Source organism: Musa acuminata, chromosome BXJ2-10, assembly GCF_036884655.1.
Source record: "Musa acuminata AAA Group cultivar baxijiao chromosome BXJ2-10, Cavendish_Baxijiao_AAA, whole genome shotgun sequence".
In the NCBI taxonomy this organism is placed as follows: domain Eukaryota; kingdom Viridiplantae; phylum Streptophyta; class Magnoliopsida; order Zingiberales; family Musaceae; genus Musa; species Musa acuminata.
The window spans coordinates 37,852,439-37,879,064 of NC_088347.1; the positions used below are offsets into that span (position 1 = coordinate 37,852,439).

Genomic DNA, 26,626 nt, shown 5'->3' on the forward strand with positions numbered 1-26,626 from the left:
TCACAAGAAGGAGATCACTTCCTCACCTGAAAACTGCATCCAGGAAGCTCAAGAACAATCATAATTCTTACAAAGACTGATACAGACAACTTAGCTGTCGGAGATCAACACAAGGCAACGCAGAGATCAAGAGGAGCATGCCTTGTGAATCTGACGAGAGTTCTTCCCATGCATCCACCGCTCGAAGCTGCCGGCATCACATGGAATCCTCAGGATGCCGGGGTTGCGGAATCCGAACTCCTCAGCCGATACGTAGAGCAGCTCCAACATCTTTGCGTCTCCCAGCATGGTGAGATGGATCACGAAACGCTTGGAGTCGTCCCCGAGGCCGACGATCACCGGAACGTAGCCGCGGGAGGCCGAAACAGGCTCCTCCTTTCCATGTCCGTGGCGGAGGAGTCTTCTCAGCTTGCTCATTCTTGATCCCATGATCAGCTTAGGGTGAGGCTGTGTTTGTCGACGTCCTTTTTTTGTACAGATGGGCTTGGAATGCAGCAATTCAATATGATGATGTCGATGGGGAGGGGAGGGTGCTTGATTATTCCATGTTGGTCAGTGTAAACACGACACCGTGATGTTGATGGGAGCAATTGATTGCTCTCTACCTGTCGACGTCTACTTGGTGGTGTTGTAGGAGATGAAAGCTAATTAGAGCTTCAGATGATAGCCATTATGCTTCTTCCTAGAGAGCACGTGATGTGCTAATCTGGTCCATAAATTTCCAGTGCAGATGATGATGATGACAATAAATTTAGCTGTTCATGGGGCATTAGCATTTGCTTGCTTGCTTGTTGGTCCCGTCATCCGTTATGAGATCCACAAAATTCTTCTTGCTGTCAAAATTCTTTATAGTAGCGAATGAAATGTCTCTTGAGTCAAATATCCATCCCATCAGGCCAAAAGGAGGACTCAATAAAGATTAATCTTGTTTTGTTATATTTAAGGCCTTCAATGTAGCTTTAATATCTGTTGGGGGGGTAAAAGATGATGGAACAATCCAATCCAATTCCAATCCAAAGATTTTTTTTTTAAAGATATTAAGTGAAAAATAATAATAATTCAAACACAAGATTTATATGGTTTGATTATAGATTAAAATTTTCAGTATGTGAGAACAATATAAGTTTTTCTATGTTATTATAGCCCAAACATAAATATTCTAATATAAATCCCTTTGTGTCTCCTCTCCTCCTACATAAGTCTTAAAAAATAATTTTCTTTCTTATTCTCTCATCCATCCTCTCTCTCTCTCTCTCTCTCTCTCTCTCTCTCTCTGGATATGTTGAGAAACTTTGAAAGTGCTTAGAATATTTTCACATAAGCAAGCTTTAAAGCAACAAAGTATTCATAGAATAATGAAACTCTGATTAATAATATATATATATTTTTTGTTTTTAAACTTCAAAAGCTTCGTAAATCTAAAAATACAAAATATATTATTTGCACCCATGTTGTAATCAATGTTCCTATCTATCTACATTCTATCCAAAAGTTGTGTTCTTTATCAGCACACATTTGGTTATATATAACAAAAACAACAATAACAACAACAACAACAACATAAATAAATATGCAAAATTAAGTCAGCTGTCAAAAGACAAAGCAATAATTGGGTATTGCAAAAATGCAAATCCTCTCCACAGGCTTGCAAATAAATAAATGCACAACACATGTTCATAGAATTGCCAATGCCCCCCACCATGTGATGTTCTGCTGGGACCAATGTGATGTTGATCTCATGTCTTATTGCTTGTTGTATCTCACTATCTTGGTCGAGGACAGAGGCCAACAACCTTTTATGATTCACTATTAAAAGAATTCAAGAATCACCTGAAGAGATGATCCAGAAATGATGACAAATTCTTGAGTTGAATGAACATGAGATCATGTGAACGTGCAAACTTGTATGATGAGACGAAGAGCACATGATGACTAATGCTCTTCAAAAATTACATGTATTAATGGGAAAAATAGGCTGTCCATGCACTTCAATTAACTGGGTTATTTACCTCATATAACAAGAACTATAATTTCCCGGGTATATTTACTGAACATACAACTGACTAAGATGCATACTGATACATCCCATGATATCGAAATATATACTACACATTCAGCACTAACTAAGATTATTCTTATCATTGGATACAGAACTATAATCTAACTAGCATATGCAAACAAACAAAGAGCATCAAATGTCCACCAAACAGAAGCACCCATCAGACCTAGGGCCTCATTATCCTCCCTCGATGACACCTAGAAAAGGTTGATTGGCATAAAGAACTGCTCTCATTGGTTAGATATGAAGCTGATAACCTTCCATATATAACCACAATCACTTGATGCCTTCATTTAGCAATAGAATGCCTGCAAATGGAAAATCACAAGATTAAATCATTGCATATAGTGTGGAAAAAATTGAAGTCCTCGTGTGGCTTTGACAGAGCATGAACATATGTTTTTCGACGGTTTAAAATAACTTAAAAAGTAGCTGCACATACCTCATCATCAATCCGGTGTTGAGAATTATACCCGGTTGTTGTTGCTGTAGTGGTTAAACTGTAAACTACCATAAACTGGTTCATGTGAACGCGCATTCGGAGTTGTATATCCCTGCAAGGCATTCAGATAAATGATTTAATATTATATTGCAAATATCCTAAAGTTCAATTTTTATTGTACAAGAAACATGCTCAGCAATTGTATTGTGTAGATATTATCGACTGCTTTCTGTATTTAACCGCAGACTACATGAACATTACCTGAGATACCAAACTACTTACACATTCTATCCAACTTGGCAAAAAGATCTAGTTATACTTGAGGCCACAAAAATAAAGCCTTAAGAAGCATAAATTCACATGAACATTACCTAACTTAACTGAGTGTTCCCATGAAATGACAGCTGATGAGAATCAGAAGCACGATATTCCTGTATCCTATTGGACTGTTATAATAAGTTTTGCCAAATGTTAAATAGCCAACAACACATGAAGCAATATTACCTCACTAATTTGAGCTGCTGCATGAGATCCCTGATTATGAGCATATGAAGATAAATGCACGTGTGCTGAAGTTGTTATGGGAGACTTAGGGTCAACATCAACAATAATTCCTCCAGGCTCTGACCCTGTATCAGACTTGGCATTCCTTCTCCACCTCTTCAAGAAATATCGTTCAGGCAGCTCTTTAATATTTCTAACATCAAGGACCTTTATCACATGACCACATTGAACCCCAACAAATTCAAATTTCTTGCAACTGCAGGCAACAGAATAATCACTCGAGTCAAGTCTAACAAAATACTCTTTAGGTTTTTCACCAACAGTGATTTTATAATCTGATATAGTCCCAACCTCACCATAGCTGTACAGCATGCAATCCATGAATACCTCAAACTCCTTACGAAACATTTCAAAAACTGCAGGAGTATACAAAGAAGCAGCTTGCTTTAACATTTTTGAAGGAGGTATTCTTGGAAAACTTTGGCTTGCATGAAAATCAGCTTGGAGTTCAGCATACCTATGGTCATCCACCACCCTCTCATAGTGCTTAAAAAAGGATGAAAGATCTAGTTGTGATGTCAAGTACTTCTTCAGCAAACTACTAAAGTTCTCATTCTGCAGCGTGCTTTTCATATCAGCACAAAGTGTTTGACGGCTGTATACGAGCGCCCATTTCTCCCTTTCTTCGAAAAGCTTTGCCAGCCATTCGTTGTTCCTAAGATCATACTTTTCTAACATTTCTTGCCAGGCTGGTAATAATTCTTCCTCATCCTCGTAGTCATAAACACACCTAGCAAAATCCTTAGCAAAAGTTTTTGAACTTTGGAACACATGATTGAGATGCTTAATAGCATTTTGATAGACTTGCCACACACAAAGATGGTGACTGGTACCTGGCCAAACTGCATCTAGTGCATGACTTATTGATGTAGACTGGTCTGTCAAGATAGTCTTTGGTTGTCTTCCACGCATTGCAATCTTAAAAGTATCAAACAACCACTTGAAGGACTCTATAGTTTCATCATACAGAAGTGCTGCACCAAATGTAACAATTTGCTTGTGGTGATTCACGCCAAGGAAAGGTGCAAATGGCCTACCATATCCATTTACTCTGTAAGTTGTATCTAGACAAACTACATCGCCGAAGAAGTTGAAGTCCAACATAGACTTTGCATCTGCCCAGAAAAAATTGGTCAATCTATCATCTTCATCTATTTGTGTGGAATGAAAAAAGGACGGATCATTAAGTTGCATGCTTTGTAGGTACTTTAAAACAGCTTCTGCATCTCCCATCTGCATAGTCTTCATACGTTTTGAGCGAAGACCCATTCTGTAATCCATGGGAAGATATCTGACATTTTGAGAGCCTGAAACTTGTCTGCCTGTTAGGTGGTTAGCTGACTTTGGAGTGGTTCCTGAATCATCAGATAAATCTGCTGCTTCAACAGTTTGAACTTCAGTCAGTATCCTTTGAGACCTTAGCATGTGCATGGCGGAAGGAGGTGCAGGCTGATGATTATGGTCTGCCACGAATTCAGTAACATGATATGTACCACTCGGTGTAAGTTTAATGGTCAAGCGTGCAGGGCAACCAATTCTAGTTTCCGGACGTGGTTTCTTTACTTCCTTAGCTCCCTTTTTGTCCTTACGAAATCCTTCTCGTGAGCAAACAAGTGTTCTCGATCTAGTAATTTTGTCTGCTGATTTATCTATCCAACCTTTTCGTACACTAAATCCTACCATCCCCGCATATCTGTTGTAAAATTCATATGCCTTGTCTTCATTTTCGAATTCCATATCAACTTCTGGTACCGTATTTGAGTTCGCTAGGTCCTTCATTGGAACATTGTAGTCAATTACCTTTCTCTGTTTCCCCTGTTTAACCAAACTCCAGCATTAAGGTACACAACAAGTCAAAAGAAAAGGCAGACACAAGAAACTCACAAATATTTATCCAAGACATAATGACATGCACATCGATAACAATCAAATGCAAGCATGCCTAATAAAATAATTGTCAAAATATATTGATAGGTTCCAGAGAATAAATTGACTCCAGATTATACTAACCTTGACTGAAATAAATATGCTAAAAGAACATACTGAAATTTGAAAACTTTAATTAGTAGCAATAGTAATACAATATGAGTGAGATTGGAGGTGATTAAGAACGGCGATGCATCACAAGGAAATGTTCAAGTACACAATGCTAAGATGGAGGCAGGAATGAGATAAAAAAACTGAAAAGAATAATATAAGTGGAAGGATTCAATGACCACATGGCCCTCATACTAGCAATTGGGAATTATGACTTGGTTGTTGTAATTGTTTTTTTATACACAAAAGCTATACCATCTATATGAAAGTCATTGTCGCAAGGAAAATAAAATAATAAGAATAGGAAAAGAAAATTGATAGTCATGGTCAAGGATCACCATACCGAGCTGTACCACCTGGTACGAGAGATACGTATCGGTCCAACAAGGGACCGATACATGAACCGTCCTCTACCATGTGGTACCCATTACATGACCCCGTACCGAGCGATACAGGGTCTATACCAATCGGTAACGATCGAAATCCGACCATTATCGACATGTACTAATCAGAAACGATCGGATTTCGATCCTTACTGATCAAGGGCTCAGATTGCCTTATTTCAAATGGTTAATTTGACCGTTTGAACCATAGGAAAGGGTTTTTAAACCCTTTCCTCCCTCCTCTTTCAGCCCATTTCACTCTCTCAAACTCTTCAACTCTCTCAAATTTTTTGTCACTCATATCTCTCTCTTATTCTCACATTTTCGCTCTCTTAAACTCACCCGGTCAGAAAATATAGCAGTAACGTTGACAGTAGTGCCTCGATCGATGATGACAATGACATTGAAGAGTTGATGGTCCCGTCTATACAGTTTGAGGGTGATGCATAAATCGAGGAACGATATTTTACACGTGCCACTCAAGATTCAGATCATGGAGCTTGATGAGGTATTAGTCAAGTTTATACACGAAAGGGGAAGGGGAAGAGGAAGATAGTGGATGATTTTAAGCAAATGCGATAGAGCCTACATAATATACATAGAGCGAAGCTCATTGTATTCACAATCGTCATATTATGGAGAATCTTACAGCCAACGACAGTACAGTGATAATTAGTCATACTTCTCAGAGTAGCAGTATGATGATCGATCTTACAATATGGAGCAGTAGATTAGTGGCAAAAGTAGAAGTTTCGACATTCTCCGTGCTTCGCACCAATACATGCCACAATCATCCTTGTCTTAGGAGTCGTCTCAGATATATGTGATTTATGACAATTAGACTATGACCATCACTACATTGATGCACCAATGACATACGATATATCAATATACCATGTCATGGAATCATTTTCAGGATTGGGTTCGACAAACATATCAAATTAATAAATAGATACATAGGATTGAGGGCCCCAATCCATTGCCCATGACGTTCCATCATTCTTTTTGGTAGTAGAACTAGGTATATCCATCAATTGATTACTTGATTCATTTGAATCTTAAAGTTGAAGTTGTTAAAAAAATAATCTAATAATTTAAATCATTTCTTTATAGATATTTTAATATTAATTGAAGGAATGTTTGAAACGTATCATAAAACTATTCCTCAAAGCCCAAAAAAGATGTTACTATTCTTTCCTAATTTAGATTGTTTTTGCTAAAATTATAATAAATTTATATTTATTTCTAACTTAAAAATCATACTCTAATTTTTTTATTTTAAAAAATTTTTGGAGCTGTTTTCAATAATTTTACTGTACTGTCGGTACGCCCAAGCATACCGACATATCATACACTGATATGCCTATGTATATGTTGTATCGATAGCTAGTCGGTATATCGGCACAGATTGATAAGGTGAACTTTGCTCATGGTAAATATTTCCAAAACATGCAATAGTTAGTTGCATATTGATGTTGATATATCCTTAATTAAACCTTAACCATGTTCATTTATTTGCATGGACATAATCATAAACTGCAAAAAGACCGAAAGTTCCATAATTCAAATTAACCTATCCAAATGATCAATGACAATTCTAAGTGTAAATGCCACAATAGGTCCTAAACCAAATCAAGATCATATAAACCTTTTATCCGATTTAATATTGACATATATGCATGAAAAAAGAAATCTAGTTTTACAAAGATAAGGAAATTAAGTTAATATAAAACCCACATTCAAATGGATGGTGGGAACAAGAACCATTATTACAGGAGAGGAGGTGGAAGAAAAGCTCAACTGGTCTGGCCAATATACTAATAGGAAAATATAATCTCACTCATCTCTGTGTTTTGCCCAACTATTCTTGTCTTTACAAACATAATTTGCCCTTCTTAATTGCTAATAGTTGACAATATAAATTCATCACTTAAATCTAGTTTCTTGAATGCTTTCACATCACAAAGTTATATTGCTGAAAAGCTAGTACCATAATCTCAATCTTTTTCGAATGGAGCATTGCTTGGTCTAAGCTAGCCCTATGAAGCATCATTGAATGATTTGAGGTAATTGAAAGATAATTCCCTCATACTAAATTTCATAACTAATGTTATTTGTTTACCATGAATCAGAATGATTTCTTAACAGCTCAAGCACAACTTATTATGGGTCAGAAAAAATCTTAATGATTGCCTCCTAATTAAATAAAGCAAAACTTAAAATGTCTTCATGACATTTTATATTGGCAAGAGGTAAAGAAGCTCTTTCCAGTCAGATAAAGCTTAAAAATAAGTTCTGAATCCAATTAACTATTACTTAAACTTGATGGTCTTTCTTAGAAGAAACTTAAAATGTATCTATCTGTAAATTTATGCAAAATAATAAAAAAAAACTCTTCTATTTGATTGCAGGTTGCATAATATATGTATATTGAAACAAATCTATTCCGTGACTACAACCAACGACAGATAGGAAAGGACATCGATTTCCACATGAATTATATATTCCCAGAAGCAAGTAAAAGACAACATGCCACCAGATTCACAAGCAGATTTGTAACTCCACAAGCACACTCAGATTATCACAAGGCAACAACATCCACCTGAATAATGCATATAAAATAATTTTCCGAGCAGGATGTATGATCATGTCTAGAATTACTCAGGTTTTATGGTGCATGCAGGGTAATATTATTATCATCAAAGGACCAAATAAGTATGCCTATCAGCATAAGCTTGAAGTAGATCATTAAAAGAAACAAAGGTGGCGTTCTCCTCTCCTAGGAGATTGCACCACATCTGGATTCTCACTGCTTTCTCACCTGAAAACTAGCTTTCACTTGGCTATGAATTGGAACACATGATGTTTATCTAGTTGTCCAACAAGCATGGGATCTAAAAGACACAAAAGTTGTTCCATGCCTACGCTGACAACACATAGATTCTGACAAATGGCACTGTGTAGATACTAAATACACATGTAAAATGCACGTCAGATACAATCAATTAGAATAGGTAAAATAAAATATCAACTGTTTCCAACAGATACAACAAGATAATGAAAATTCAGAACAACATTATCACTGTAGACAATTTTGGAGCAAGTTTAAGCATTATACCTTTCTCCATGCAATTCCACATGCATTGCATAAAGTTCGACGTCCCTCTGGGCCACTACGCATGTGGCATGTCAATTTTGCACTGATGCCACAGTTAAGGCATCTGGAAATGTAAAAAAGGCTGATCAATCATCAGTTCAAGACCATAATATATTTTTTATCATGTATAAGGTGCCTGGCTAACCAACTTCCTAAAACAATAAAAAGAAGATCCAATAGATAAATCCAGCAACCTGAGATGACAAACAGTGCTGAATTAAAATAGCATATAAATGTTGAGTGAAGCCTGATAAAAGATAAAAACTGATATAAACGTTGTTTGCAAATAGGGTAATATTGCTGAACATTTTACCAGGGAATGCACTTTCTTGCGTTCTTACCTCCACATTGTGTACATGGATGAGGAAATCTGAGATGCTCCTATAAGGATCAAGAATGCCCGGACAATATGTTCTGCATAGCCAAGGGTTTGGACTACTACAAATGACACAAGGCCAAAGACAGCTCTATCCATGGTCAAAAGATGTTAGAGAGCTCCTACTAGCAAACAAGGGCTGACTACAAGTTTATTGTAATGTTTTTTTTGTTTTTGAAGTCTAAAACAGCGGATCTTATAAAAGAAAAAAGGGTGATGGTGTGGGGTTAGAATAGCATCTTATACATAGGAAAAAGCTTTTAGGTGCTTAAAAATAAAAGGGTGAACCTGGTTCATGAAGCTTCCACAAATACAAGGTCTGATGAGGACCGATATATGCAGCCTCAACCTAAGTAACAAGGCTTGCCCTCTAGGTTCTTTAGAATAGCCTCTTATACATAGGGAAAAGGTTTTAGGTGCTTAAAAATAAAAGGGTGAACTTGGTACATGAAGCTTCCACAAATACGGGGTCTGATGAAGACCAACATATGCAGCCTCAACAACAATAGGAACAAGGTTCGCCGTCTAGGTTCTTGTAAAAGTAAATCCAAAAATGTAACATCTTCGATGAGATTCTAGGTTACTCTACCTGTAAAGAAGCCAGAATTGAGGTATTTCCACGGCTCCTCCTAGGGGTATCATTTTATGTGCAATTAATTTCATTCATGCTTTTTGATTTTCTAATGCCAGATACCAAGTCATATCCAAACAGACCAAAAAAAAAAAAAAGGTATACAGTTTTAAGAGATTCATTACACGATACACTCTGACGGGAAAAGGATAATATGATACACCTCTGAGTTCCTCCAAGCACAGTTCAATGACTACAGACCAAGAAAAGAGGAAGTAAGACATGGACTCACCTGATGGGTCCCTCCACCAAATCCTCGCCATTGCTGGGGAGGACCTCCAGGTCCTTATCCTGCTCGACCGGCATCCCGAAACAGCAACGGTAGGCGCCTCCAATGCCTACGGTGGGAATCAGAAGTCAGTGCTCCACCGTCCCATCCAGCGGTTTGGATCCTCGACTACTTCTCTCGCATTATCTCACGGCAACGCCGGCAAAGAGGGATTTCTTTGCCAGCCGAATTATGGAAGCAATCGACCGATTCCTTCGGAATGCGAAACCCGTAAACTTCAATCAAGACGATGATATACAGGAAGACCGGTATGGAAGAAGATTACCGCTGGAGAAGTTCCTGGGTTTAGGGTTTCGAACGAGCTAGGGTTTGTTCCACCCGGTTGGGCCGGCGGGGAAGAAGCGAAATGGGAGATCAGCTGCAAGTCGGCGTTTAACAAAGCGTGATGAAGTCATCGTGGCGTCGTGATTCCGCCCCCAATTTGGACTTTGGTTTTGATTTCAGTAATTTTGACTAATTTTCTATAGCAACCAAAAGATCAATTTATTTATTAATTTATTAAGTCTAAATCATAATCACTGATTTAATATGTCTAAGTCATATTGACTAGTATACTAATTATATTCTAATATAGGAATTCAACTAATCCATCTTTTTCTTCACCCTCAACTTTTTCATTATTTTCACCCAATCCAACGGAACCTTCTCAAACAATTGACTCTACTTCTCATTCTTAAGCAAGTCTTTTTTGTTTTTTTGAGTTCAAAGCTCTGATTCTTAGAGACTAGATGCAGTCTTGAAAGTCAAAAGAATCAAAGAGAGTCTTAGTCTCTCTCTGATCAATTTTAATTTAACAGAGATTAACGAGATAAGTTAAAATAGAGTCTTAGTCCCTTTGATAAGTTCATGAAGAGGGCTCCTCTCAATCAAGCTATTCTAGAATCTGACCTCTGACTTTGACCACTATAAACCTTGTAAGAGGGTCTTATATAATGAAGAACTTGTGGCCCATGGTTTTCTTTGGGGTGTTGCATTATCTCTACTCCTTTATTGACTTTAAGAATTTTCATCTTAAATCCTGGCTGAGTTCCTAGGATAAATACTTTATTGCTGAGAAGTATGTGGCTCTTATGATTGAGTGGATGATATAGGAATTGACTATGCAACGATGGATCAACAATAAGCCTCATCTCATATAGGGCTAATTACAAATTACTCTATTTAGTTAGACCTTTTTAGTATCTTGATCCGTAAACTTAATAAATTTATATTTAAATCTTTATAATTATAAAAGTAAAATATCTAGCTTCATTTATCCTAATATAATTGGTTTTACCGATGAAAGTATAAAAATTATTTGATAAAAAGATAATTTCAATATTCCAATGAGTGATGGTGGACAATGACATTATTAGAGATCACGAGTGATTGTTGTAGATGATAAGGGAGAGCAACATGGACATACTTATCGAGCAATTCTCACCTCTAGTCTGTAAACCGATGGTGTTAGGATAAATGAAGTCACATATTTTATTTTCATAATTATAAAAATTTTAATATAAATTTTTTTAAAATTTAATAAAAAAAATTTAACTGTAAAAAATAATCTATAATTAATCCTCTCAATACTTAAACATGCTAAGAGGACCAACTTTCGCACGGTTTTGATTTTTTTTTTGGTTCTCCTTTTGTCAAAGAAGCAAACTGTACAGCACATCTTCTTCTTCATGCCAGCCATCATGATCGCCGTAGCGCAGAGGTTTTTTTTGCTCGAATCTGTAGGACTCCAAATCCCATCGACAATCCAATCCAATCCAATCCTATCCTATCCTATCCTATCTAATGAAGTGATTTTTCTCTTAAAAGAAGATTGGCTGTGAGTGACCGACACGCGAACTCTCCCAAGCATTGTCGGCAACAAAAACAAGAGACTGTGAAATGGAGCGTTCCAACTTCTTCTTCTTCACTCTAAAGCAGCACTAATTTGCACCCGAATTCTTCTTTTGTTTCTTTGTCACTGCTATCAACATTACTTCTTCCTGTGCTGAAATCATCTATATATTGTCACAGTTCATTACGTCAGATTCTGCACTCCCATGCCCATTCATTTTTCACAATTATTCATCCAAAATATTACCATCATCAACCTCTAATCAAATTCAGACGTAGGTGGAATCAAACCCGAGTATACGTATATATATAAGTATACTCGTTAAGGAACCGGAAACACCGGAAGGCTACACATCACAAGTGCTTCCTGCCTCCGGAACTCGTCGACCCAAGCTGAGCCACGGCTGGTCTTCCTCCGTCTTCGCCACCTCCGAGCCGCCATGGACTTGGTATGGTGCCTTGCCCATCCTAAAAGTTCCAACAAGACAACCATGAGTCGGAGATCATTCGAACGCAAATCCACATCACGAGCAAAAAGTACGAACCGATCCTTCCTCTTCTCCAGGAATCGATGGAGGGAGTTCCTTCTCGCTATGGGCATATCTATCATCAACGAGAGAAAGATGGATGAGCATGATCCAAGGCGACAGCATACCATGGCCAAGAGCATGCAAACGGTGGCAATCACCAGAAGAATTATTGGCTTGGGGTTGCAGTGTCATCAAGTTGCGAGTGGTGTCTTTACTTGCCATCAGCATCAGATCCTTGGCTCTGTCCGCCGGAATATTGTCGAAAACCACCACCTTTCCGCCGTAGAAGACCGTAAACTGGTCCTTCCGTTTCTCCCTGGAGTGGTAGTCACATAAGAAGCTAAAGCTAGATAAAGGAAATGTTCTGCAGATATTTGATTCTGGAGGTAGAATGACTTGGTGTTCGTAGCCATGTTAGATTCCTCCTTTGTTAGAATGGAGTTTTCAGTATGGCGATGGTGATTCTTTCCTGAGACATCAACCCCAGGTTCGAAGCTGACGGTGTTGGGCACCAGTGAATTCTCTGAAATGATTTGTATTGGAATCATAGGAATTAAGAAAACCACCGAAAGAAGAGAGCAGAAACAATCAATCTAGTAGGAGAGGAAAAATGAGATATATATATATGTAGTAGGAATCTGACCTTTAGCTTGTTGGCGAAGTGCAAGCTCACCACGGTTGCCATTCTTCTTCTTCTTCAAGTATTGGCTCAAGAGTCTACATGTGAGTGAGAAGTGGGATGTCTTCCTCACTGACATCTCTCCTCTCTGCACCATCTTCTCTCCTTCCCTTGTCTCTTCCGTCTACTCGTCTGTCTTTCCTTTTATGTTTCCCTCCTTGTTCTGCAACAGTACGCTGGTCTCTCTGAATCACCTCGATGATGTGTCGTTCTCCCTTCCCAGAATCTTTTGTTCTGTAGCTCGTGTTGGATTGTGATAGGTGAGAAACTTGGGAGAGAAAGAGGGTAAGACTAAGAATGATTCGGAAACCAAACCACATGTTGTCTTCTGTTTCCTTATTTTCCAGTGGTGAAAGGAAGCCAGCGGAGGAGGACAGATTAAAAGAAAACATGTTGCCTGTCATCTCGATAGACAAAATCCACCTTGAAAACAACCCATCACTATAAACATAGAATCAAAAAGTCTATCCACATTCAATGTGCATGATTAATCATTGCATCAAACACTGTCATGCCCTATAGTATTATAGTTCTTCTATGAACCACATGAAAAATATCTGCCTTCATCACCATTGGGACTTTTGGATAGCTTACTTAGATGGCCAATTCTAAAGCATGACTAACACATCAATCAAAGAATAACTTCTTTTTGTTAGTCTTAATCATGATCGTCAAAAAGAAGAATAACACTGATCTTCTTTTTGAAAAAAGAAAGCGACCCGAATAGAGGAAAAATATTTTTTAAAATTTCTAGAATGAATCCGAGTACAAGGAGGAGTCTTTGTGGAAAAGAAAATCATGATAATTAAAGTTTGATTCTTCTATAAATTTTTTTATGTATTTCTAGGTTTTTATGAGGAAAATAAGATGTAAAAAATATTTGAAGTACTTGGGTGTTTAGAGATATGTTCACTGAGGTTTCTAAAGAAGAGAAGAGAAAAAAATGTAAATTCTTCATAATTTATGTGAGAGGGCGTATAAGAAGATCGTACATAGATGAGATAACTCAAGGATCTTGTAATCGATCTCACATAATAAGAAAATTAATTTTCTCCATTGACATAAGTGGAAAGTTAACGTATCACATTAATCTTACATCATTTTTCTCGTATATTCTCAGTTGTTTATCTCTATAATTTCATTTGGTCAAGTTCTTTTCTCCCTCCAACTTAAGCAATCTTACGTTCAGAAACTTTCAAATAGCTTCAAAGTAATGTAGGAAATTGAATCATCCTGCAGCAATTGTTGCCTTTGCTGCTAATGCTCGGTCAACGATCTTTTAGCCAAAGGTTGGGGATCGTTCTCCCATTATCGTTAAAGAAAGAAGAGAAATGGTATGGAACATTAATTTAATTGGGAATTGCATGGCTATCGGTCAAAGCTAGTGAAGTCTTTTTCTTCTTCCTTCAATGTTAAGAAACAGCAAGCAATCATCTATTGCCGTTGACATATGTGAGGGTTGTTGAATTTATGGCTTCATTTATATCAAAAAATATATATATAAATTAAGCATATAAATGTGACAATACCTGACGTGTTTCAACGTATTGTCACCATCATAACGTTGACTTGGTGTGGCGTGTATTTTTGTGTAGGGATGCTAATGTTTCAAGAGAAAAAGGCTTTCCAAGTGTGGACTTTATTTTTTGGTACGCGGAATCGGTATTCATACATAAAGATTTTGTATGCACCAGTGTTGGATTGAGTCGGTGTGTAGTCGACCTGTGCACGTTGAGATTCGTGAGGGCCTGATGGACCTGGGAAGACCGTATTCCACGGTGAAATGAGTTGATTCCTAAACCGCGTCCACGGTGTCCATAGACCGGATGTGGTGGTCGTTACCATCGGCGGAGCAGGGAAACGGGTTGAGGGCCAGCTGTGTGATATGGGAAAGGATACAGGACCATCAATCATCCGATCAAACGTATTTCCCGTTGGACCTAACGGATGACGAACTTACGGGCCTTGTGAAAACGGGAAAACCCTGAACCCTCAACGGAACTGGACAGCTCAGGGTCGCCACCGCGAAAATCCCATTCCAGTGCCCTTAGTCAAAGTCAACTCCGCGCCTCTCTCTCTTGCTTCCGCCTTCTTTCGTCCCCTCCTTCCTCCCGTAGGGCTTTCAAGAGGGAGAGAGGCAATCCGATTCGACGACACCGTTTCCTTTACCAATCCTGTCTTGCTCTCTTCCCCTCTTTCTTCGCTTCGATGGATGACGGACACGGAAGAGGCGCGACTCCGAGGCGCTCTTCTTCCTCTTCCTTCTCCGAGAACCACATCCATCCCGCCATGGCCCGCCTCGAGGAGGAGCTCCGTTTCGTACTGGAAAATTACTCCAACGACATCGACGTCGAGTCCCTCGTCGACCTCAGCTCATTATCCGCCCGCAGTTCCGTGTCGACGGGTGATGAAATTGGCTGTTCCCCCGGCGATGAAACCGCCGGCGGGAGCGACTTCAAGGCAGAAAGCCCTCCTTCGCTGGCTTCTGCTGCCGCGGCGGAAGAAGCAGTGGGTGCGTCCAGCACTATCAGGCGGAGCAGCTACCGGTCCACTCGGAACATCCGCGTGGTCGACCTGCTGCCGCCTGACGCAGTGGAGGACCTCCGGGGTATCGCGGAGCGGATGTTCGCCGCCGGGCACGGGTGGGAATGCGCTCGGGCGTACGGCGCCGCCCGGAAGGAGGTGGTGGAACTGTGCCTGACCCGCCTCGGGGTCGATCGGCTCGAGATCGGCGACGTCCAGCGCCTCGAGTGGGAGGTCCTCGAGGCCAACATCCGGCGGTGGATCCGTGCCGCCCGCGTCTGCGTCCGAGTCGTCTTCGCCAGCGAGCGCCGCCTCTGCGAGCTCGTCTTCGACGGCCTCACCGACGATGCCCCCTTCACAGAGGCCGTCAAGAGCGCCGCCCTCCAGCTCTTCGGCTTCGCCGAGGCCGTGAGCACCGGCTGCCGCTCGCCGGAGAAGCTATTCAAGATGCTCGACCTCCACGACGCCATGGCCGACCTCCTCCCCGACATCGCCGCGCTGTTCCAGTGCTGTCCCTCCTCGAAGCCCATCTACACCCAGGCCGCTGAAATCCTCCCCAAGCTCACGGAGGCGATCCGAGAGATCATCTCCGAGTTCGAGACCGCCGTGCTCCTGGATCCGCCCAAGACCCCAGTCCCCGGCGGGAACTTCCATCCCCTCACTCGCTACGTGATGAACTACCTCGGCCTCATCTCCGACTACGCGCCGGCGCTCGTCGAGCTCATCGCCACAAGTCCATCAGCAAGCTCTCAGTTCTCCGACAATGAACCAGCCGCAGCCGCAGCGGCGCAGATCGACGTCCCGGAGCCGGAGAATCAAACTCCCTTGGCCGCCCATCTGACCTGGATCGTAGCTGCTCTTCACAACAATCTCGAGAACAAGGCGAATCTGTACAAGGACAACGCCCTCTCGCATCTCTTCTTCATGAACAACCTTCACTACATCGTCCAAAAGGTAAAGGCTTCCCCGGAGCTCCGCACCATGATCGGTGACGAGTACTTGAGAAGGCTGAATGGGAGATACCGTCAGCTGGCCACAGGCTACCAGAGAGCTACCTGGGCGAGCATCCTCCACTGCCTCAGGGACGAAGGTATTCACGTGGCAGGCAAACTCTCACTCTCGTCGGGAGTGTCCAGGTCGACAGTCAGGGAGAGATTCAGGGCCTTCAATGCGGCGTTCGAGGAGGTTCACCGGACGCAGGCGATGTGGTTTGTCCCGGACGCCCAGCTGAGGGAGGAGCTGCGGATTTCCATCTCCGAGAGGTTGGTGCCAGCGTACCGGGGCTTTCTTGGCCGCTACCGACAGCACGTGGAGAACGGGAGGCATCCGGAGATGTACATCAAGTACAGCGTTGAGGATCTTGAGCTGGCCTTGTCTGATTTCTTTGAAGGGTCCCCTGCTTCTGCGAACAACAGGAGAAGATTCCATTGAATGACTTCATGACTTGGAAGATGATCTCTTTACTTCTTGCACATTTCCCACATGATATTGGTGAGAAACATAGATGATTTTTTTTTTCCTTACTTTGGGCATGTAATTGCAAGGCTTATTATGATGATCATCTCATAATACAACACATGATATGTTGTCTTAATGAAACTATCAACGATCAAGCAAAAATTAACTCAGAATTGATGAAAGAGTAATCATGTTCGAAGCAGTACTACCATGTACTATCTATCCAACACCAACCAAGCAAGATAGCTTATTAGAACAAGTAGACGGATCCTCTTGGAATAGATTTTGCATAATTTCGTTGGCATTTACGAGACTCTTAAGACTAACAAACAGAAATCATGCACCAAATAGCAAAACATGGATCAAGACACTTTCAATTAGCTTACCTGTGAGTGTTGTCAATGGAGACGAGCAATGCTTCATAATTTCCAGAACAGAGCATTTGATCCATTGTAATAACTGGCCGCATATTTGGAGCGTGTATCAATCACACTGATCACTGAAGAATGAGTTCTGCCAACAAGTATTTTGTATGGAAAGAGAAAGATTTGCCTTGTTCCACTGCATAAACAAATTCAAGGGATAATAAGAAATGAACAATTTAAGAAGACAGATGAATCGATCATGTACATAACTGCAAGATAACCTTAAACAGGATGGTGATCTAAAGCATCATTTAACAATTTTCTTCGGATAGAATGTGGTACCAAGGTTAACAGGAGGTGCACTTTTTTAATCAGAGCAGGAACTACGGTTTATAAAAATCACAAAATATCTTTATATGGCACATGTACCAGCCTTCTACATGAAAAGATCCAGCATCCTTTATACCTGGTGCAGCCAATTTGATTTGACTGGCAAAAGCCCAAGCTGAACTAACCCGCATTCTCATGTGAAGAAGTAGAGCAAACAGGATCATCAGCTTCAAGACTGCACAGAACCATACAAGGCATCAAATTTCATCTGATCTAAATCCACCTCCGGAATAAGTATTTACGACTACAGCTTAGCAGACAGTTTACTGACCATAATCAGGGGAAGAGCAACAAGCTAAGAACCCGAGGCTGACCAACCAAAGTTCCTTGGCATTTTGGCCAGAGCTCATCCATTCCTCAAAATCCCATCTGTTAAATTTCAGATGAGCTTTCAGAAGTATGGTTAATGATATAAACGCAACAAAGAACAATACCAACAAATTTCAACCTTAACTGCTCAGATGCCTGACAGGTATGAATAGGAAGCTAATAGTAATGAGATTTCAAAGCTTCTGCAGAACAACAACTTTCATTAATTTGAAGTTGTTTGTGCTTTATGTTGACGCCTAAGATACTTCCTGTGGAATCTTGTTGGTTTCCTTGACCGAACAACTGCCTTTTCCTTTAACTTTTCCATCTTCTCCTTTCTGCCTTCTAAATCAGCTTGGATGACCTTGTCCCTGCTCTCTTCCGACAATAAGGCCAACCTAGCAAACTTCTTTGGTCTTATTTGTCCTAGTCGTTCATGTATATCCTTAAAGGCTGGGACCAGACCAGCTCTCATGAAATATCCTTCTGTGAGCTTCATTGAATTGGTCTGAGGAAGAGAAGTCGTGTCTTTCAACTCAAGGTCCAAGCAAAAAGAAGAATCTTTCAGCCACATCCGAAGCGAGTGAGCTTTTGCCACAAGGACCCCACTACGTGTTTTGCATGGCAAAAAAGGTGAGCCCATCTCCCAAAGATATGCTTTTAGAGTTTTCTCCAAGGAAACCATGTTGTATTCAGCAGTTCCCGTTATCAAGACAACAGACTTTGGTGACTCGGGAGACCCTTGCAACGAAGCATCCTGTTGCAATGTTTACAGCGCTAATCAGATGCCACTTCCTGCAGTTTGGGTGCAAAAAAAGAAAGTATGCAAGAATACCTTATGGTAGTGAAAGTGAAAACAAATCCTCAATAGTTTGAGGCAAACTAAATCCTCAATAGTCTTTAACAACATCACTAGAAAGGAATATGAAAGACAAAATTGAGTCACAAGTATAACATGATTTTATTATCAGTTGAACAAACTCATTGAAGCTTATTCCTGCAAAGCAAGAGCATCTATACAGAGTACGAAGCCTCTTCAATATCCAGTAACTGAATACAGACTTCTCAAAATCTCAGCTTACTATTGTTTTGCGAAAATCTCCTACTTGAAAATCGCTACATTTATAAAAGAAAGTCAACACACAGGGAACCCCTCTAAGAAAAACTCAATAGTTAACTGGAACATATTAAATAAAAAATTGTTGATATGTTGGTTTAGTTATGTATATATCTGTTGAATCCAAGAATTATCATGTTGTGGCATTGAAGAGTACCTATACCTTTCAAGCAATGTATCATTTCATGAGTCAGCATGCTCCTACGCTAGCCAGTACAGGCCAAAATTGACGTAGCCATATGTTGACACAAGTTAACATGCCACGTGCCAGACCTTTTAGACAATCATTTCAATCTCTGTCGACAGATGGCAGTTTTACACAATAATCCTTGGTTAACTCAATTGTAGAGTTCCTCATTCATGCAGCTTTACCAATGAAGATAGACCTTCAGAGGACTACTATCACATTTTCCCTCCAGATCTTACACGTATTCTATTGACACCTAGCACAAATGCCTATCTTGTGTGTGGCTATACGTACATGCATACAAACACGTATACAAATGTGTTAATCTACACATATCTATTATGCTTGCATCTGATTGCACCGCAAAGAGAACAAGAATGACATTCCTCTTAGAAACATCCGGAACTTCAGAATTAGCCAAGTTCACATGATCAGTCACATAGTTGTGAAGTTCATTGGACTTGCCCATCTACTCTAAAACAAGGTTTTCATTGAACCTGTCAGCTAACTCGACCTGAAGAAACCTCTCAGTTTGCTTCAAGAAGAACCACTTGCTACTAGGACAATCCAGAGTTTTTTTTTTTTCTTTAAGGATTTACAAATGGATACGGCAAGACTATTTAGCATGCTCATAAATCTTCTGTTGCATAAAATATTCATCCTAGAGATACGATCAAAGAAACTTGTTTACCTGAAGAAGAGTGGTTCCTCTTAGCAGAAAAAGCTCGAGATGAGAATTGAAGAAGCTAAAAGACTTTATTATGTGTGTTATAAATTAACAAAGAAATAGTAGTCTTTGAATACCTTTCACAAGGGAGCCCATTGTACTATGACACCATAAATTTGTGCATCTGTGCTACTCTAATAAGGTTAGGGATTATTTTCATTTGAACCCTTTTTGAATTTCTATATTGTTGTTTGGACCATATGCGAGCCAAAATGTCTTACAATTTGTTCTGAATAATAGTGACTTGTATTTGGTAGGTGAAATCAACCAAATAATAGTGACTTGTATTTGGTAGGTTACACCAATCAAGAATTTAATCAGATTCTCATCTAATTTAGAATTCCCAAGGAGTGATGCCAATGGTTCCAATATGTATTCTCCTTACACATGCAGAGCTACAAGAACCTGTGATTGGTATGATTTAATTTAGTGCGAAAGGCCTTCTATTTCTTCAATGAAGAGAGAAAGAAGAGACATGAGGGCAGGCATGTAACCATCAAGAATTGTTTACAACAAGGTGGGAGCAGCCATGTGCGGGGAAACAGTTACCGCAAGTAGCTGTTTGACTAGGCCTAATAATTACAGGTGGAGTAGCATACATGTTGGCAGATAGGTGATAGTGGGCACTCTGATATCAACAAGAGAATAATGGTTCACAATTTCATGAACAAAGAAAAATATTATACTATGGAAAATATATTGATAATAAGTAGGGAAAAGGGGAAAACTTCGGAAGGGTAAGGTGTGAATTGTAACCATAGGGATGAGAGTTTTGTTCTAGTTTCAAATGAGTAAGACCAATTCTCACAATCATGATGTTGCCTACATGGACTTACTGTAACATACATGTAATTCAAAGCAAAAATTTAACCCATATGTGCAAAACAGCAGCAATTGATATGCATAGAGTCGAGAATAACACGTGAAGTTCATGTGAAGGAATAAAATACATACCTGCATATGGTCAAGCCACAAGGTAAGTCCAACAAGAGAAGCACCAGCTGACATCTTCCGGAAATCAGCACCCCAATCTTTTTCTGCAACCCTACACCATTGTTTTGACCATTAAGCTGATAAACTTGGTACTAAGTCCAGTGCTAGATAATAGCACATAACACAGAACTGCAGAATAACAATTGAAATAGAAGAGCGGACACAATGACTGGAAGTTCTCCATAAAGTGCTCAAATGGTGCAATATTTGACATGAGCTAACTTCAAAATTATAATTCTAATTCAATAGTGGTTTATAACATCAAGGAAATAAAAACTGAAAAGCTTTACATATGCAAAATCTTACCCAGAGACAGACCACTTATGTTTAAGATAAATTTAAAGCATGCCATTTTTGTCGTAACTGGTTTTTATCACATTAGATTATGATGATGACAATGAAAACCTCAGTTGGCAGGCCTCACCCTATATGATTGGCCACAAGTTTGATATTTGACTTCTCTATGATCTAGTATTCCACATTTTTTCTGTTTATTTTACCTATTTTTCTTCTCAAAGAACAGTTTTAATTAGTCCAGGTGCCATCCACAAGGGTTAAAAAAAACACATTCTGCAATAAACAGAAACAGCAGGACAAGCTCATTAAAAGAAGTCATATAAGACAACTAAATGATTAAACAGCTAAACCTAAGTGTGCCCAAAAATCTAGATCCAAATAGGACAACCAAGAAATGTTTCTTAACTTTTTATACCATCACAGTTCAGTCCTGTAGGAACAATATAATATCGACCAAAAGGTTCTTGTGGGGATGGATATAAAAGAAAATACATGGGACAATGAGAGTAATTAGTGTAAATGCTAATTAAAGCTCCTTTACTTTTTATTATAGTCAATACAACCATAACTTTGAAGGGCTTGTTCAAACATCTTATTGCTACACTAGTTAAAAAAAATAAAATGAATGCTTAGTCAAAAGTGTAGCCTATGTTGGAAAAACAAGCATACTTCATCAAACTAAAGCCCTAAACTATAGTCCAACCCACTACTGCACCAGCCAATGAAAATGCTTCAATAGCAAGCCCCTCTACAAGAACATGAACCTTGTGGAGCACGATACAAGTCAAAACCATCTTCAGCAACTTAATCCTAAAATAAATTGAATCCTTATCCTAGTTCTACTATACCGGAAGCATGCATGTGAATTTTTTTCTAATGTCAGTAATGAAAATACACTCTAATGGGAAAGATATTGCAAAAGAAAAATATTAGATGTACCGGAAGACATCATGACGATATATGTTTCTAGTGATTGCTAGTTGGAATATCCACAACGCAGTTGCTCGGCGCTCAAATGCCCAAAGAAGATCTTCTAATGCATTGACAAAGTTAAAGGAAGCATTATCCTCAAGAGACCCTAATTCTTCCAGTAAATGGTCCACCTCCATGAACAGTGACTCAGTTTTCTTGGTCAAAAGCCTTCCAAAATAGAAGTTCGTTACAGGTCATGATTTAGATCAAAGTCACAAAAAAAAAAAACGCACCTAACATACCTTATAGGGATATCAAAACCATTATTTCCTAATGTACCAAGCAGAAGCATAGCTTCATTTGTTTTCTCACACAAACTTGCAGCCCTAATGAAACATGTCCATATCCTGTGGTCTGGTTCTACACCATCTTTCTTCATCTCCATTAACTTTGTAATTCCCATGTTATAATCACCAACCTTAAGATAAGCATCTATAACAGAACTATAAGGTAATGTAGTAAGTTCCTGACTAGAACTTCTTAAATTATTTAGTACATTCTCTGCTTCCTGAGGCTGCCCAGCAGAGCCATAAGAAACCATAAGCATGTGCATCGTGGCAATCGTCGGCTTAATACCAACCTCCTCCATTTGAAAGAGCAAGTTTTCGGCTTTAGAGTGGTCGCCAGAATTTCTATATACTTTCATCATTATGTGATAGAAAGAGCGATCTAGTCTGTATCCCTTTGATTGCATGCTCTTAAAAAGCTCTTCTGCTTGTTCCCAAAGCTGCTCCTTACAACATGCAGCCAACAAACTTTTGTAGGTATCTAATTTTGGCTCCAGGCCTTTTTTCCTCATATCATTTAGAAGAGTAAATCCTTCTTCAGGCCTCACATCTCTACTATACATCACTAAAAGGGTATCGTAAGCATCTTGATCCAGCTCAATGCCAGCTTCTTGAATTCTCCGATATATTTCCAATGTCTTCCTAAAATCCTCAATGCTTGTGTACATTTTAAGGAGTGAGTTGAAGATGTTGAGATCAGGTTTGAATCCAGCTTCTTCCATCTCCGCTACCATTGCCTCAACATCTCTGACTCTTTTTCCACGAGAAAGCAAAGTAATCATACTACTGTACACATTCATGGTAGGCAAGTATCCAGCTGCCTTCATGCCATTGTATATCTTCTTTACCTCGAAGATGTTTCCAGCTCTTATGAATGCATCAAGCATAATAAGAATAGTACTTTTGCTTATTTTAAAATTCATATCTTGCAGCTCCTCAACGACGACAAAAAGCTCGTCTAGTCTCCCATCAATAACCAAAGCATGCATGAGGCCATTGATGGAATCTACAGTTGGTGAAGGACCATTTTTAATCATCATATTGAAGACTGCCCTTGCTTGCTCATAGCGACCACTCTCGGCATAAGCATAAATAAGAGCATTCCAGATACTCCGATCGATAAAATCATGCAGTCTGAGTTTACCAACAATGCTTTCTGCCCTTTGCCACAGCTTTAGTTTCCCATATGTCTCAATCAAAGTGACAGAAACTGAAGTATCATCAAAAGATATACCAGCCCTTGATGCCTGATCTACCACATTGTGAGCTGTTTCTGGGAAACCCACTTTGCAGTATATGGAGATCAAACTCTTGTAGATACCTTGTGAAGGCTCAAGACCAAGAAACTTCATATCTGAAAATAATTGAGAAGCTTCCCACAGAAATCCAGCTTCCTCAAAGCATGCAATCATGTACTCATAAAGGCTACAACATTGACCAAACTGCCCAAAATTCAACATTTTCATCTTGTTGTACTCCATCATGGCATCTTCCAATTGGTGATTTTTGCAAAGCATGACTATTGAAGATTCCATTATCAAGCTACTAGAATCAGGTGCATGTTCTCGTAAAAACTCAAGCAGAGATAGTGCACCTGCTTGCATCCCTGATGCTGCAAATGCATCTAAAATAGATAACAAGCACTCACGATCAGGCTCAAAGCCACAGGAAACAGATTTCTTTAACATCTCAGCTCCTTGGAAAAAGCATCCTCCCCTGACAAGAATTCTGGATACCTCTTGTGGACTCATCTTGCACACAACTTCCATGTCCTTAATAATTTCATCTATCTTTCCATCATCATCTCCCTTTGCGAGAATCCCAAACATAGCCTGGTAAAGGCCCTGATCTGGCCTAAACCCATCTCGCATCATACTCCGGTACAATACCATTGCCTTCTGCATTTCCTTGGACCTCAACATGATATCCAACATTACTGAGTAAGCTACATGGTCAGGCTTGATGCCTGCCCTGACCATACGGTGGAACGTATGCTCTGCCTCAACCCGCATGCCTGCCTTGGCATACCCGCAAATCAGAGCACCGAAAGTCCTCAATGTAGGCCTCACCCCTGCATCAGCCATTTCCGACATCACCTTCCCTGCCTCTGTTATCCTATTTGCTTTTCCAAGAGAATCAATTAGCACTGTATAGGTCACTGCATCAGGATTGCAGCCGACATTTTTCATTTCATCATGCAATTGAACTACTAAATCAAGCCTACCCTGTTTCCCATACATGTGGATTATGGTGTTATAGGTTATCTCATCCTTCTTAAAGCCTGCTCCCACCATCTCATCACAAAGTCTCTCAACCTTCTCCGCATCACACTCCTTGGCAAAAGCAAAAAGCAGAGAATTGTATGTGACAGCATCCGGTGAGAAGCCCCTGTTACCTAGTTCTCGGAAGAGCCGCTCAGCCTCTAGAATCATCCCACAGCGGCCAAACACTGAGATCATGGCGTTGTACGTCCAGAGATCAGGCTGGCATTCAGAGGCCTCCATGTCCTTGAAAATGCTTACGGCGTCCTCCAAATTGGACATACGGGAGCAAGCACTGATGAGGGTGTTGTAGGTGATGGCATCAGGCCTCAGACCAGATCTTCTGACCTCCTGGAGTAGTTCCAGCGCCAAGCCAGGAGCCAAGGATCCCGCCTTTGCCTTGGCGTTAATCAAAGTGTTGAAGCTGACAAGGTCGGGCTCGAGACCCCTGTCCCGCATCGAGGACAGCAGCTCCTGGACCTTGGCAAACCTCCCGGTCCGAGCGTAAACCCCCATCATTGCATTGTAAACCTGGACAGAGAGCTCATCAGCGCCAGCGCCTCCGTCATCGGGGTTGCAACGCTGGAATACCTCGGCAGCAAGGGCATCCTTGTGGGCGCGGCCAAGGACGGAGATGATGGCGGCGAGGAGGCGGGGGCCGGGAGCGTGGCGGCGGCGGAGGGTGAGCCACTCAAACACCTCGAGGGCGCGGGCCCAGCTGGAACGCCCAACGAACTTGACGACGAAGGCGAGGTCAGTGGGGGTCATCTGAATCCGGCGGTCGTCGAGCACGTCAGCGACGAGGGCGGAGGGGGGGAGGGCGAGGATCTGGTCGGTCAGGAGCTGGACGCGCTGCCGCCAGTCGCGGGCGCGCTTGAGGGCGAGCTTCGTCATCTTCTTCGCGCGCGTCCGGCTCTGCTTGCTCTCCAGGGTCTCGAAAGAGTCCGTCCTTGGGACCTCGGGGGGAACGGGACGGGCGTCGGGTTCCTCGGGTATGGAGAGGGGGGTTGGCGTGGAGGGGGCGGGGGCGGGGAATTGAGGCGGACCAAGGAAGTCGTCGAGCTTGAGATGGGGCCAGCGGACGGAGGGATCGGCGCGTGGATAATGAAACTCACGGGGGCGCGGATGGGGCTCCGCGGGGACGGCGGCAGCAGCGGACGAGGACGAGGACGAGGACGAGGCGGCGGCAGTGAAGGTGGAGCAGCGGGAGGAAGAGGAGGAGGACGAGGGCGACGGAGAGGAGAGGGGGAGAAATGGCGATGGGACGGCGATCGCCATTAGTGGCATGAGAATGGCTTTGGGAGAGGACACAGCGATTGAGGCGCGAGAGCGAAGAAGCGGATGAGGTTTACAGATTTATTATGATGTGTAACATAAATGTTTTTTATTTATTTATTCATTTTATAAAAAGACTATTTTTTAGTATAATAATAATAATAAGGTATATTTGACCCTTTTTCTTTTCCATCTTTATTTTGAGCAACAACCGAGAAAGTTTATTGTTTCGTGAAACCTATTATGCGTTCGATAAAAGAACATTTTTACACAAAAATATACCATTTTAAAAAATCAGTATGATCATTTTCCATATTTTGAGTTTCTTGTAATCGAAAAGGTAGAGTCGGAGACCAATATGTCCGTCAGACCGATGAAATGTTGTATGTCCGATGGTGTTGGTGATCCTCATCATCATAATGGTGATCATGATACCAATTGACGTTGATGCTTACGATGATCTTAATCCTTTTGGAAACCAAGACATC

General features: G+C 40.7%; 5 protein-coding genes across 9 annotated transcripts; 1 reads left to right on the forward strand and 4 right to left on the reverse strand.

Moving 5' to 3' along the window:
• LOC135625829 (auxin-responsive protein SAUR72-like) lies at nt 1-429 on the reverse strand. Its single transcript, XM_065130918.1, has 2 exons — nt 142-429; nt 1-33 (listed from the first exon to the last, which is right to left on the reverse strand). Exons 1-2 carry the CDS (start codon nt 427-429, stop codon nt 1-3), a joined length of 321 nt encoding a protein of 106 aa, XP_064986990.1.
• A 1,827-nt stretch (nt 430-2,256) lies between these two features.
• Nucleotides 2,257-10,268, reverse strand: LOC135625578 (protein FAR1-RELATED SEQUENCE 5-like). 3 transcript variants are annotated; one of them, XR_010492121.1, is made up of 6 exons: nt 9,882-10,106; nt 8,604-8,706; nt 3,006-4,880; nt 2,873-2,932; nt 2,502-2,613; nt 2,257-2,367 (listed from the first exon to the last, which is right to left on the reverse strand). XR_010492121.1 is itself a non-coding variant. In XM_065130560.1 (5 exons), exons 1-4 carry the CDS (start codon nt 9,953-9,955, stop codon nt 2,527-2,529), a joined length of 2,139 nt encoding a protein of 712 aa, XP_064986632.1. In that variant the 5' UTR covers nt 9,956-10,268; the 3' UTR covers nt 2,257-2,367; nt 2,502-2,526. The 3 variants fall into 3 exon arrangements, 2 of the variants coding, with proteins under 2 accessions (XP_064986632.1, XP_064986633.1); XM_065130560.1 differs by lacking the exon at nt 2,873-2,932 and having other exon boundaries at nt 9,882-10,268; XM_065130561.1 differs by lacking the exon at nt 2,257-2,367 and having other exon boundaries at nt 2,873-2,939; nt 9,882-10,268.
• Nucleotides 10,269-11,970: 1,702 nt separating this feature from the next.
• On the reverse strand, nt 11,971-13,309 carry LOC103970014 (protein TIFY 10b-like). Of its 2 annotated transcripts, XM_018819245.2 has the most exons (5): nt 12,942-13,309; nt 12,695-12,821; nt 12,457-12,614; nt 12,314-12,371; nt 11,971-12,236 (listed from the first exon to the last, which is right to left on the reverse strand). In XM_018819245.2, exons 1-5 carry the CDS (start codon nt 13,072-13,074, stop codon nt 12,116-12,118), a joined length of 597 nt encoding a protein of 198 aa, XP_018674790.2. In that variant the 5' UTR covers nt 13,075-13,309; the 3' UTR covers nt 11,971-12,115. The 2 variants fall into 2 exon arrangements, with proteins under 2 accessions (XP_018674790.2, XP_009381914.2); XM_009383639.3 differs by having other exon boundaries at nt 12,314-12,614; nt 12,942-13,175.
• A 1,759-nt stretch (nt 13,310-15,068) lies between these two features.
• LOC135625580 (exocyst complex component EXO70B1-like) lies at nt 15,069-17,078 on the forward strand. Its single transcript, XM_065130562.1, has one exon. It carries the CDS (start codon nt 15,186-15,188, stop codon nt 16,929-16,931), a length of 1,746 nt encoding a protein of 581 aa, XP_064986634.1. The 5' UTR covers nt 15,069-15,185; the 3' UTR covers nt 16,932-17,078.
• Nucleotides 16,392-26,201, reverse strand: LOC103969707 (pentatricopeptide repeat-containing protein At3g18110, chloroplastic). Of its 2 annotated transcripts, XM_009383337.3 has the most exons (8): nt 22,558-26,201; nt 22,283-22,483; nt 21,008-21,098; nt 18,162-18,779; nt 17,985-18,082; nt 17,790-17,888; nt 17,345-17,519; nt 16,392-16,902 (listed from the first exon to the last, which is right to left on the reverse strand). In XM_009383337.3, exons 1-4 carry the CDS (start codon nt 26,148-26,150, stop codon nt 18,246-18,248), a joined length of 4,419 nt encoding a protein of 1,472 aa, XP_009381612.2. In that variant the 5' UTR covers nt 26,151-26,201; the 3' UTR covers nt 16,392-16,902; nt 17,345-17,519; nt 17,790-17,888; nt 17,985-18,082; nt 18,162-18,245. The 2 variants fall into 2 exon arrangements, with proteins under 2 accessions (XP_009381612.2, XP_009381614.2); XM_009383339.3 differs by lacking the exons at nt 16,392-16,902; nt 17,345-17,519; nt 17,790-17,888; nt 17,985-18,082 and having other exon boundaries at nt 18,684-18,817.
• Nucleotides 26,202-26,626: the final 425 nt, after the last annotated feature.

Coding starts and splice junctions, on each gene's coding strand:
- LOC135625829 (XM_065130918.1), bottom strand. CDS start 429: ATGGGATCAAGAATGAGCAAGCTGAGAAGACTCCTCCGCCACGGACAT. Junction 34..141: donor ACTCTCGTCAGATTCACAAG/GCATGCTCCTCT, acceptor TCCTGGATGCAG/TTTTCAGGTGAGGAAGTGAT.
- LOC135625578 (XM_065130560.1), bottom strand. CDS start 9,955: ATGCCGGTCGAGCAGGATAAGGACCTGGAGGTCCTCCCCAGCAATGGC. Junction 8,707..9,881: donor TTGGTGGAGGGACCCATCAG/GTGAGTCCATGT, acceptor TTACATTTCCAG/ATGCCTTAACTGTGGCATCA. Junction 2,614..3,005: donor CAGCAGCTCAAATTAGTGAG/GTAATATTGCTT, acceptor AATGCCTTGCAG/GGATATACAACTCCGAATGC.
- LOC103970014 (XM_009383639.3), bottom strand. CDS start 13,074: ATGGTGCAGAGAGGAGAGATGTCAGTGAGGAAGACATCCCACTTCTCA. Junction 12,822..12,941: donor ACTTCGCCAACAAGCTAAAG/GTCAGATTCCTA, acceptor AAATCATTTCAG/AGAATTCACTGGTGCCCAAC. Junction 12,615..12,694: donor AACATGGCTACGAACACCAA/GTCATTCTACCT, acceptor CTACCACTCCAG/GGAGAAACGGAAGGACCAGT.
- LOC135625580 (XM_065130562.1), top strand. CDS start 15,186: ATGGATGACGGACACGGAAGAGGCGCGACTCCGAGGCGCTCTTCTTCC.
- LOC103969707 (XM_009383337.3), bottom strand. CDS start 26,150: ATGCCACTAATGGCGATCGCCGTCCCATCGCCATTTCTCCCCCTCTCC. Junction 22,484..22,557: donor GGTTTTGATATCCCTATAAG/GTATGTTAGGTG, acceptor CTATTTTGGAAG/GCTTTTGACCAAGAAAACTG. Junction 21,099..22,282: donor TATCGTCATGATGTCTTCCG/GTACATCTAATA, acceptor ACAATGGTGTAG/GGTTGCAGAAAAAGATTGGG.